This window comes from Amblyraja radiata, chromosome 18 (assembly GCF_010909765.2).
Source record: "Amblyraja radiata isolate CabotCenter1 chromosome 18, sAmbRad1.1.pri, whole genome shotgun sequence".
In the NCBI taxonomy this organism is placed as follows: domain Eukaryota; kingdom Metazoa; phylum Chordata; class Chondrichthyes; order Rajiformes; family Rajidae; genus Amblyraja; species Amblyraja radiata.
Window position 1 is genome coordinate 690,474 of NC_045973.1, and position 13,055 is coordinate 703,528.

The 13,055-nt window shown below is 43.0% G+C and overlaps 1 protein-coding gene across 4 annotated transcripts in view; it reads right to left on the reverse strand.

The window, feature by feature from the left end:
- dcp1a (decapping mRNA 1A) overlaps positions 1-10,835 on the reverse strand; it is a 49,488-nt gene extending 38,653 nt beyond the window's left edge. Inside the window, exons 1-2 of one of the 4 annotated variants that reach the window (XM_033036541.1) lie at positions 10,216-10,835; positions 7,621-7,661 (exon numbers count right to left, since the gene is read on the reverse strand). In XM_033036541.1, the coding sequence (XP_032892432.1) occupies positions 7,621-7,661; positions 10,216-10,515 (341 nt within the window). In that variant the 5' untranslated portion in view covers positions 10,516-10,835. Of the gene's footprint in view, positions 1-7,620; positions 7,662-9,910; positions 10,172-10,215 lie in introns of those variants that run through there. The other 3 variants (XM_033036542.1, XM_033036544.1, XM_033036543.1) reach the window with 3 other exon arrangements.
- Between the last annotated feature and the right edge of the window lie 2,220 nt (positions 10,836-13,055).

Sequence of the window (13,055 nt, forward strand, 5' to 3'; positions counted from 1 at the left end):
AAACGGGGAATTACAGACCAGTTAGTCTAACATCGGTAGTGGGAAAACTGCTAGAGTCAGTTATTAAAGGTGGGATAGCAGCACAATTGGAAAGTGGTGAAATCATTAGACAAAGTCAGCATGGATTTATGAAAGGTAAACCATGTCTGACGAATCTTATAGAATTTTTCGAGGATGTAACTAGTAGAGTGGATAAGGGAGAACCAGTGGATGTGTTATATCTGGACTTACAAAAGGCTTTCGACTAGGTCCCACATAAGAGATTAGTATACAAACTTAAAGCACACGGTATTGGGGGCTCAGTATTGATGTGGATAGAGAACTGGCTGGCAGACAGGAAGCAAAGAGTAGGAGTAAACGGGTCCTTTTCACAATGGCAGGCAGTGACTAGTGGGGTACCGCAAGGCTCAGTGCTGGGACCCCAGCTATTTACAATATATATTAATGATTTGGACGAAGGAATTGAATGCAACATCTCCACGTTTGTGGATGACACGAAGCTGGGGGGCAGTGTTAGCTGTGAGGAGGATGCAAGGTGACTTGGATAGACTGGGTGAGTGGGCAAATGCATGACAGATGCAGTGTAATGTGGATAAATGTGAGGTTATCCACTTTGGTGGCAAAAACAGGAAAGTAGACTATTATCTGAATGGCAGCCAATTAGGAAAAGGAGAGATGCAACGAGACCTGGGTGTCATGGTACACCAGTCATTGAAAGTAGGCATGCAGGTGCAGCAGACAGTGAAGAAAGCGAATGGTATGTTAGCATTTATAGCAAAAGGATTTGAGTATAGGAGCAGGGAGGTTCTACTGCAGTTGTACAGGGTCTTGGTGAGACCACACCTGGAGTATTGCGTACAGTTTTGGTCTCATAATCTGAGGAAAGACATTCTTGCCATAGAGGGAGTACAGAGAAGGTTCACCAGACTGATTCCTGGGATGTCAGGACTTTCATATGAAGAAAGACTGGATAGACTCGGCTTGTACTCCGGGGGCGCTGTTCTGGCAGCAGCAACTTTTTTTTATTTTTTAGTATGTTTTAAAGTGTGTATTTAATGTTTCTTTGTGTGTCTTGTGTGGGGGGGGGGGTAAGGGGGAAACCGCTTCGGTCGCCTCCTCCATGGAGAGGCGACTTTTTCCAGGTTGCCTCCCCCGTGGCCTAACATCAAGGATCGGCGCGGCCTTTCCCGGAGACGTGCCCGGGGCTTCAGCGGCAGGCGCAGCGTGGACTCTCGGCGTGGAGCGGGTGAACCCTCGCTGGGGCTCGCTGGAGGGGAGCGCTCCGTTTCGCTGGCCCGGGGCAGCCGGCAGCCTGAAGTCGCAGCCTGAAGCCGCGGTCTGCAGAGCTCCAGCTGGTGCGGCGTCTACAGCCCGGGATCCCTCGTGGGGGACCCGGGGGAAGAAGAAGCCATCACTGCCGGCCCGCGGCCAACTTCTACCGCGGGGCCGGCATGGACTTACCATCACCCCTGGAGGGGAGCTTCGACCGCCGGCCCTGCAGTCTACGGTGCTTCTGGCTGCGGCGGGGACTTTAAATCTTGACTGCTGGCCTGCGGCCTACAACAATCTAAAGCCGCGGTCTCTGGTGAGGAAGAGCCGATCCTGGACTGACTTTGGACTCTGGTCCTGTCCACGGGGGGGAAATGGAGGAGGACTGGCCAAATGTTTGTGCCTTCCACCACAGTGATGAATGCTGTGGTGGATGTTTGTGTTACATTTTGTGTGTTCTTTATTATTGTATCGCTGCTGACAACCCAATCCTTGCCGGGTCACTACTCGTGCGGTCGACCGGTCGGTGCAGAGAGTAGCTTTGAATGTTTGTCTCTTCGTTACGTTGTTTGTGTCCCTTTCTTTTTTTTAAAAGCTACTGTAATGCGCCCTTTTAAATTGCCCCTTGGGGATGAATAAAGTGCTTGAATTGAATTTAATTGAATTGTACTCGCTAGAATTTAGAAGATTGAGGGGGGATCTTATAGAAACTTACAAAATTCTTAAGGGGTTGGACAGGCTAGACGCAGGAAGATTGTTCCCGATGTTGGGGAAGTCCAGAACAAGGGGTCACAGTTTAAGGATCAGGGGGAAATCTTTTAGGACCGAGATGAGAAAAACATTTTTCACGCAGAGAGTGATGAATCTCTGGAATTCTCTGCCACAGGTAGTTGAGGCCAGTTCATTGGCTATATTTAAGAGGGAGTTAGATGTGGCCCATGTGGCTAAAGGGATCAGGGGGTATGGAGAGAAGGCAGGTACAGGATACTGAGTTGAACGATGCCAGGATTGGTGGTTGAGGCAGATATGACAGTGGCATTTTAGATACTTTGGGATAGGCATATGAATATGTAGGGGATGGAGGTGTATGGATTATGTGCAGGCAGGTAAGAATGGATCTTGGTATCATGCTCAGTACAGAATTGTGGGCCAAAGGGCCTCTTCTTGTTATATGTTCTAATATAAAATAGGTTTTCTACCAACTTTCCAAATGAAAATACATTTCTTGAATCAGCCTGCAAGGCATGTGTACTTTAGTGTACAATATAAATTCACCCAGAGAGTTGTGGATTCGTGGAATTCTCTGTCACAGAAGGCAGTGGAGGCCAATTTACTGGATGAATTTAAAATATAGATAGAGCTCGAGGCTAGCGGAATCAAGGGATATGGGGAGAAGGCAGGCACGGGTTATTGATTGTGGATGATCAGCCATCTTCACAATGAATGGCGGTGCTGGCTCGAAGGGCCGAATGGCCTCCTCCTGCACCTATTTTCTATGTAAATTGGCTTGTCTCTAAATATCTCATTTTACTTTAACACTGCCCGTGATAAATGTGAACAATCTAGACATCGCCAATGCTTCACTGCCAATGTAATTGATGGGATACGGTCATCAATCAAACACCTGGAAAATAGTTTTCTATCTCAGCTTTCCTTCAATATGCTTCTTACATCGAATTATCAGGCCAATTTTCAAAATAAGTGCAACCATCTGTTAATGAAACCTTGCCCAATTTGGCGCACAAACTTTACTCTGTCTCTGATAGCATCTCAGAGCACTATAACTGTGGTGAACTAAACATAGGTGACAAAAACATAGTGCAAATCAAACTCTTCAGTGCATCACCATTGAAAAAGTCCCAATACACACAGCACATCAGAAATAACCTTTTTAGTTTGTATAGGCCCTGACGTCAAAGCCAATTTTCTGTAGATGAACACCGTATCTATACAGCCTGATCACTCAAGCCTGATGGTGCCGTATATGAAGTTACAATATTACTAAATATATTTTTAGAATCTGTCGACATTGAATCAAATCAACAGTGCACACAAATGTAACGAATATTTCTTTACAATATATAACTACAGATCACACCATATTTCTCATTAATCAACATATTTCACCTAACAAATATGCCAACATTTTGCAGCATCAATCCACGCAGACCTTTCTCACATGGTAATGCTTTCCATTGACTTGCTAGAAAATTGTGTCATTTTCCCATACTAGATCATTTTAAGCTAAGTTGTGGTGTGAAATGGCAGTAGCTCACCATGAGAAGGAAAGTTCAAAGTAATATACAGTAGTTATGAAGTTGGTATTTTTAAATGATAATTATTTTTAATTAAGGTCACTATTTTCAGTGTCAGCAGTGTCAATCAAAGGCAGATTTAAAGTGCATGCACTACATGGCAAAAGATACTTAATTTTTAATATTTAATTTAATTTACTGATGTGGCGCCATCATGTGGCCGAGCCACTTTGGTCTCAAACCGTCGTTTGTCGAGCTCGAGCACTAGCGTGGACCCGGCGTGATCTGGGGCAAATAATCAACACCAATCTGGGTGAACAGTTGAGGGGGTGCAGCGGACGATGGAGCTAGGCTTCACGTCAGTCAACACACATTGGCATTTTGCACTAATTGTTAAGTCGTATCTTTTAAATATTAAACTGAGTGTTTATACAACACGTGAAGCTCTTCACTGAGAAGATTATTTATTTATAACTGTTCAAAATTGATTGGAATAAGTAAGCTATAAAATCTATTTTGTAACAGAGGCCAAAGTCAACGGCTATTAATTTTGTTCACCAATTGCTGTTATCTTTCATCTCCTCGATGTCCATTACTGGCACCAACAGGGACCAACAACTTTCATATGGTCAATATTTTCAACATATAAATAGTTGAGAAGGTAACACTTTGGTGTTATTGCTTTTTCACCTTTTAATCTGAATGGGTTGTAATCAGTGGTACCCTAAAAAGGATTGCCTGTCGTGATGAGCGACCGGCTCAAGGGCCTTCTAATAATTCCCACGTGGTTTTTGCCGAAATCAAGAGAATTATCCTGCTCCAATTGCATTGCACAAAAAATGGCATCTTCAACACAGCATTTCAAGATTGTTCCAAAACTCTATTCAGATAATAAATTTCTATTTTCAATTTCCTTAACTTGCTGAACATGGAGCACAAATCAAAGCCATGCAGCAACATTAAAAATTAACCGTGGTATTAAAATCCAAATGTTAGATGACCTGAACCTTATTTTAAATGTAGCACTGAGATAGATTGCCAGGCACATTTTCATCAATGTCTTTCATTATTTTGCTACAGTTCTGAGGTAGGTTGGAATGTGTCTCTATAAATGACTGTCTCAATTAATTAAAACCCGATAATAGCAAGAACATAAAGCACCCACCACTTCCAAGTGCAGAGCCATTGTTCCTATTCCCATCCTCTACACTTACTCAACAATGTTTCTGTTTATTAAGCAGAACCCCACTTGTTAACAAAGAAGGGAGAGAGAAAACGGGGAATTATAGACCAGTTATCCGTACATCGGTAGTGGGGAAGATGATTGAGTTGATTGTTAAGGATGTAATAGCAACGAATTTGGAAAGCAGTGACAGGATCGGTCAAAGTCAGCATGGATTTATGAAGGGGAAAATCATGCTTGACTAATCTTCTGGAATTTTTTGAGGATGTAACAAGTAGAATTGATAAGGGAGAGCCAGTGGATGTGGTGTATCTGGATCTTTCAAAAAGCCTTTGACAAGCTCCCACATAAGAGATTAGTGTGCATTTCGTTGTCTCTGTACTTTATACTGACAATGACAATCTGAATCTGAAAAATAGAGCACATGGTATTGGGGGGAGGGTATTGACATGGATAGAGAAGTGGTTGGCAGACAGGAAGCAAAGAGTAGGAATTAGCAAGTCCTTTTCAGAATGGCAGGCAGTGACTAGTGGGATGCCACAAGGCTCAGTGCTGGGACCCCAGTTATTTACAATATATATTAACGATTTAGACGAGGGAATTAAATTTAACATCTCCAAGTTTGTGGATGACACAAAGCTGGGTGGCAGTGTGAGCTGTGCGGAGGATGCTATGAGGCTGCAGGGTGACTTTGATAGGTTGGGTGAGGGGGCAGATGTAGTATAATGTGGATAAATGGGAGGTCATACACTTTGGTGGCAAGAACAAGAAGGCAGATTATTATCTGAATGGTGTCAATTAGGAAAAGGGGAGATATAATGAGACCTGGGTGTTCTTGTACATCAGTCACTGAAAGTAAGCATGCAAGTACAGCTGTCAGTGAAGAAAGCTAATGGCATGTTGGCCTTCATTGCGAGAGGATTTGAGTTTCGGAGCAAGGAGGTCCTACTGCAGTTGTACAGGGCTCTGATGAGACCACACCTGGAGTATTGTGTGCAGTTTTGGTCTCCTAATTTGAGGAAGGACATTCTTACTATTGAGGGAGTGCACCGTAGGTTCAACAGGTTAATTCCTTCGATGGCGGGACTAACATATGATGAAATAATGGGTCGACTAGGCTTGTTATCACTGGAATTTAGGAGGATGAGAGGATATCTTATAGAAATATAAAATTCTTAAGGGATTGGACAGGCTAGATGCAGGAAAAATGTTTCTGATGTTGGGGGTGTCCAGAACCAGGGGTCACAGTTTAAGAACATGGGGGTACGCCATTTTGGACAGAGATGAGGAAAAATGTTTTCACCCAGAGAGTTGTGAATCTGTGGAATTCTCTGCCACAGAAGGCAGTGGAGGCCAATTCACTGGGCGTTTTCGAGAGAGTTAGATTTAGCTCTTGGGGCTAACAGAATCAAGGGATATGGGGAGAAAGCAGGAACAGGGTACTGATTTTGGATGATCAGCTATGATCATATTGCTCGAAGGGCCGAATGGCCTACTCCTGCACCTATTTTCAATGTTTCTATGTTTATCCAGTGGCATCCGATTTCCCTTTGATGTTCCTCACTCAATGATCTTTGTCCTCTCAGGTAGTGTATTTCAAATTAGCCAGCATTTTGTTTGTGAACTTTCCAAAGGCTTCATATTCCTAGCTAATCGCTCACACTCCTGGATATAATACTCCAGCTAAATTAAAGCACAACTTCCTGAATTTTGAATCTTATGCTGAGGTCAAGATTGCATCTGCTTTATTAGCTTCATCTGCCATTTTCAAATATTTGCGCATGAATTCTCAAAATCTTTCTTTTAAAGAAAGATCTGGAAATATTCAATCAGAGAGCATCTGTGGAGAGAGAACGGTTCAGGTTAATGACCCTTCATCAATTTCACTTTCCAGTTACTGCTCAACCTGCTGAACATTTCTAGCATTTTGTTTAATTTCAAATTTCTAGCATTTGCATTTTCTTTTTCTTTTTTTAATTCACCCTCCTTCTAAACTACCATTTACTGTGAGGTATGAAGGGTCCTGGCCTGAAACATCCCCTATCCATGTCCTCCAGAGATAGTGCCTGACCTGCAGAGTTAATCCAGCACTGTGTTCTACCATTTAGTATACATGGTTTGTTTGTATTAATTCTGCTATAAATCTACAAGAATTAAAAGATAACAATATACTTGCACTTTTAATTTTGTACCTTGCATTTGGTGCTGACAACGAGATGATCCCCACATTAAGGAAATTGTATATGGCGACTCTATTGCAAAACACCTCGATTCAGTCCACACGGGCCATTCTGTGTTTTCAGGTACCCTTCACTTAAGTTTCCAAGCCACCACATACTATTCCATCAAAGCCCAAAGAACACGACTTCTTGGCACAAACTTGATAACCTTCAGGACATCTCCTCTCATCCTTCTAAATTCCAGAGTATAAAAGCCCAGCCACTCAATTTTCTCAGCATATGACAGTCCCGCCATCCTGAGAATTAACCCTGTAAACCTATGCTGCACTCCCTCAATAGCAAGAATGTCCTTCCTCAAATTAGGGAACCAAAATACCACACAATACTCCAGGTGTGGTCTCACTAGGGCCCTGTACAACTGCAGAAGGATCTCTTTGCTCCTCTACTCAACTCTCCTTGTTATGGCCAACATGCCATTCGCTTTCTTCACTGCCTGCTGTACCTGCATGCTTACTTTCATTGACTAATGAACAAGGACCCCCAGATCCTGTTGTACTTCCCCTTTTCCCAACTTGGCAACATTTAGATAATAATCTGCCTTCCTGTTTTTGCTACCAAAGTGGATAACCTCACATTTATCAATTCTTGCTGACTAACATGCTAAATGCTTTCAGCATTTTCTGTTTTTAATTAAATCCTAAAAAATTCAGTTTAGTTATATTTTGAAGCATACCTGGTGTACACAAACAAAGTACCCTCGATGTCAGTCTTCTCCTGTGTAGAAAGAAATCAAGTTAAACTATGTGATAAAATATCATCTTTTGTGTTACTGATAAAATCTTCTGTATTATCACCAACAAGCTAATCATCAAACTGGTAATAATTCATGAAAGAGTGCTAGGCAGGCATTAAATTTTGGATCCCCGACATTTATATTTCCATCTTCCCACATTGTGCCAGTTAACAAAAAATAGTCCACTCCCTCAAAAAAGAGGAAGCATCTCACTTAGACTAGAAGATATTGAATGAAGCCCAGCAGTAATCTGTGACCTCAAACATCTGACTGACAGGAATGAGGAGAAAAATTAGGATGCACATGGAAAGATTAGATTTGGAATTTTATCTTTTTTTATAAATCCAGCCCCAAAACTAAAAACTGTACACACTACCAAGAATTCTTCATAAGGCCAGACTGTATTTGTATTAGAGGAATTAATAAGTCGTCAACCTGATATACTTTCATCTGAAAAGGGAAACAAAGAATAAGGTTTCAGAAAGTACAAAGTTGGAGAAAGAGGGAAGGGAAGAATAAAAAGGTCTATGCTAGGATAAAATAAAGGAAAGAAACTGCATTAGGATAAACTTAACTCTAATGAACGGTTCAAGTGAATGGTTCTGAGAATGACAAGGAATGCAAGAGAAAAAGATAAATCCAACGAATTAATTAAAGCCATGTCTGTCAAAAGTACTGGAGATTAGAAACCTAAACTATCAAAGTAAATTTGCCCAGATCAATGCAGACAAAATATTAAATCAAGTCAACATATTTAGTATAAAGGTTCTGTTTTTAAATTTAGAAACAAGGTAAGGTCATCTGATAAGAGCAGAATTAGACTGTTTGGCGCATCAAGTCTACTCCACCATTCATGGCTGATCTATCTCTCCCCATTTTCCAGCCTTCTCCCCATAGCCCCTGACATCCAAACTAATCAAGAATCTAAGGTACACAAAAATGTTGGAGAAACTCAGCGGGTGCAGCAGCATCTATGGAGCGAAGGAAATAGGCGACGTTTCGGGCCGAAACCCTTCTTCAGACTGATGGGGGGTGGGGGGGGAGAAGGAAGGAAAAAGGGAGGAGGAGGAGCCCGAGGGCGGGGGGGGATGGGAGGAGACAGCTCGAGGGTTAAGGAAGGGGAGGAGACAGCAAGGGCTAGCAAAATTGGGAGAATTCAATGTTCATGCCATCAGGACGCAAGCAACCCAGGCGGAATATGAGGTGCTGTTCCTCCAATTTCCGGTGTTGCTCACTCTGGCAATGGAGGAGACCCAGGACAGAGAGGTCAGATTGGGAATGGGAGGGGGAGTTGAAGTGCTGAGCCACCGGGAGTTCAGGTAGGTTATTGCGGACTGAGCGGAGGTGTTCGGCGAAACGATCGCCCAACCTCCGCTTAGTCTCCCCGATGTAAATCAGCTGACATCTAGAGCAGCGGATGCAGTAGATGAGGTTGGAGGAGATACAGGTGAACCTTTGTCGCACCTGGAACGACTGCTTGGGTCCTTGAATGTAGTCGAGGGGGGAGGTGAAGGGACAGGTGTTGCATTTCTTGCGGTTGCAACGGAAAGTGCCCGGGGAGGGGGTGGTACGGGAGGGAAGGGAAGAATTGACAAGGGAGTTGCGGAGGGAGCGGTCTTTGCGGAAGGCAGATATAGGGGGAGATGGGAAGATGTGGTGAGTGGTGGGGTCACGTTGGAGGTGGCGGAAATGGCGGAGGATTATTTGTTGTATTTGCCGGCTGGTGGGGTGAAAGGTGAGGACTAGGGGGACTCTGCCCTTGTTGCGAGTGCGGGGATGGGGAGAGAGAGCAGTGTTGCGGGGTATGGATGAGACCCTGGTGCGAGACTCATTTATGGTGGCGGAGGGGAATCCCCGTTCCCTGAAGAACGAGGACATTTCCGATGCTCTGGTGTGGAATCTATCAATAATCTATCTTGGCCTTAAAAATATCCATTGACTTGGCATCAACAGCCTTCTGTGGCAAAGAATTCCACAGATTCACTGCTCTCTACCAAATATATTAGTAAAGGATATTAACATCTCTCCAATTTCATGCCCATTTAAAATATTAATTATCTTCCATTGTTAATTCCAAATAGGCTGAACTCTGGTGACACTACGTTGCCATTAGTGGTTCCGTTTAAATTGCCTCGTTACAACAGAAGAATCAGGATGTTGAACTTTTGTCAACTTTGACTTAATGTTCCATCATCAAAAAGGGAAGATACATAAACACATAGGGATTCACCTTGTGTATGAAGGAACAGCAGAAGCTGCTTTGCACCGAAGATAGACACAAAATGCTGGAGTAATTCAGCGGGACAGGCAGCCTCTGGAGAGAAGGTGTGGGTCGAGACCCCTCTTCAGAGCTTGTTGCCGTTGGATGAGGTGTAGTGCGGGAGGTTCTTGTGACCCAGGCACTCAGTGATCGGCCCTTGGACGAGTTAGTGTTGCCTTCACAAGCCCATGCTCTCACCCGGCCGGCGCACAAGTTGGGGACAGGCGGAGTTCAAGCTCATCCCCTCCCCCACGGCGGCGGCGGCAACAACTCACCCACTCGCTGGACTTGGGGTTGAAGTTGTAGAGCGCGACCTGGCTGGTCACGTCGACGATGCTGGAGATGAAAGGGTCGTTCTGCTGCAGAGCCGACAGGCTGATGTCGCGCCCCTTGCCCAGCGCCTCCATGTTGGCTCCCCCGACCTGGGCCGTGGGGGAAGGCACAACACAAACACCATTCCCCCCCGCCCCTGCACTCCCGACGCGCCGTTCCGGCCCTCCCACTCTCCCCCCACAAAGAACCATCATCGCAACACAGTACCCGCACCGTCTGCCGGCTCTGCCAAGTGGAATCATGTTTTATTTTGCTTCTTTAGAGGAAGCATTTATTTTCTAATTTGCTGCGAGATAAAATTGTGGACGGGCCTCGGTGTTGCATCAAAACATTCCACCAACCGGCTCCAGCAAATTGAGATGTTTTCTTTTGCACAGGTTTAGACAACTGTTACTTGCTATTCGCCACAAAGGTTATTTCATTCAAAAGTAATATCCTTTGTCTGCATAAAGCCACCAATCGTATAATTAGTGCTTCTCACTGGTCATGGAGTTTAGTCCCACATTGCTAACTGTTCTGCAGGTTTCCAAAACTGACAAACTCGCTTTTTAATCCCACACGCGAGATGTTGCTGCCCCCTCCCGCCTCAAATAAAGCATTCAAACTTGCTTGCAAGTGGTAAACTGATACATGATGTGAGAGACTATCTATTCAATCCTTAATTCGAGTTTCAAGGAATCATCAGAAATTGCAGGCTGTGGCTGCAATAGAAAGGCCAGTCATTTGTGTAGGATGGAACTGCAGATGCTGGTCTATTAAAGTCTGAAGAAGGGCCTCGACCCGAAACTCACCCATTCCTTCTCTCCAGAGATGCTGCCTGTCCCGCTGAGTTACTCCAGCTTTTTGTGTCTATTTTAGGCCAGTCGTTTAACATGTAAACACTGACTATAGATTTGATGGATTAAGTATTGGTGTTTACAAATTATGGATTGTTAGTGACATTGTTGCCTCACCATTAAATCCGTTTTATTTCTTGGATCAGCATGATTATATTGTGCTCGTAGCAAGCCTCTCTCTTTGAAAATTAATTATCTTTATACTTGCAATTTTAGACACTTGGAATCATCATTTATTTATGCTTGTGCATGCATTGTCGACTGAAATACACATCTCTATTTTGCTCCTGTATTCATAAGGATTTCGCACAGCAGGAAAGGCTACTCCATAGCCCACATCCCTCCTGCCTTGTTAACTATCCGTTGAGTGTGTGGTGACTGTGCTCTACGTGTTTTTACACAAGGAATTCCTGGTATTTGTTCCTGTGATGATGGAGTGATATTTATTTCCAAATTATGATGATGTTTACATGTGGATTTTTTGGCTGTTAGTTACCCGTGATTTAATAACATGCTTCCCAAAGTTTTGGAAGAGTTGGCTGTGGAGAAAGTGGAATCTCAAATTGATATATCCCCAATAGGTTCCAGAATGGTTTCCACAGATTTGGAAATAGAGATTTTATCACCCCACTGTTTAGGAAGGCAGAAAGAAAAAGGGGAGTCAGTCAGTAGAAGGGATAAAACTTCAATCTATTAAGGAAGTGGTGACAGAGCACCTTTAAAATAATAATAGGATTGGCCAGAATCAACATAGATTTATGAATTGAAAAACAAGTTTGACCAAATCTCTTCCGATTTTTAGAGGCTGCAAATTGTGGAATAGAAAAGGGACAACCAGTGAAAGTGGTTTATTTGGATTTTGATAAGATGCCACAAACATTAGAACAGGCAGGATTGAGGCTGATACACTGGTGTGGATTGATTAATGGACAGAAAGCAATGAGTGAATAGTGAATAAACAGGTCATTTTCAGATTGGGATACAGTGAATATTGGGTTGCCAGATAACACAATCTATGTATCTAATTTGGTTGATCAGGGTAATATATCAAAATGTGTTCACTCAAATCTGTTTGGCTACGGTGCGCTGGGGAACTAAGTGGGCCAGGAAGCATGCTGCCTGCTTGCTGCCTGACCTGTTGAGTTACTCCAGCACTCTATGTCCTTTTTAGTAAACCAACATCTGTAGTTCCTTGTATTTGTACGGCGACAGTTGTGAGAAGGATGGAGAGTGGCTTCAAAAGGATAGAGAATAGACAATGATAAAAAAAATGTCAAATTATCCACTATGGTTGGAAAACCTTTTTAATAGTGACAGATTGAAATGTTGGTGTTTAAAGGAAGACTTTGTCCTGTATTCTAAAAGCAAACAATTAGAAAGACTTTTACCTTTTAATACTTTTGCCTTTTACTGTAAGAGGATTTAAGAAGGAGGGCTGGTTTCTCACTGCAATCATATAGGGTCCCGATGAGGCTGCACTACTATTTATGTAGGCACAGTCTCCCCTCCTAAAGAAGGAAATATTTATGAAAGAAGGAATGCAATGTAAGTTCATTGATTCTTGGGATGGAGGATTGGCCTATGAGGAGAGATTAAATAGATTGGCTAGAGTTTAGAAGAAGAACAAGTGATCTCTTGAAACACACGGATTTTGTTCAAGACTTGACAAGAGAGACAAGAGGGTCCAAAACCAGAAAATGCTAAAACAGTAAGTAGGTCAGACAGAATCAGGAGAAATAGAAACAACATTAACACCTCAGATGTCCTTGTCAGAACATTTAGAAAATAATCTGTTTTACAAAACAATTTTTTTTTCGAAAAAGGAAAACCACAATCTAAAAGTTAGGAGTGCTGACAAATTTTGGTTGGAAACAGAAGTTTTCAGAACAGTTTTAAAGTATGAGATTTTTCTTCATTGCAGTCACAGATGTATTGTTTCCCTTATA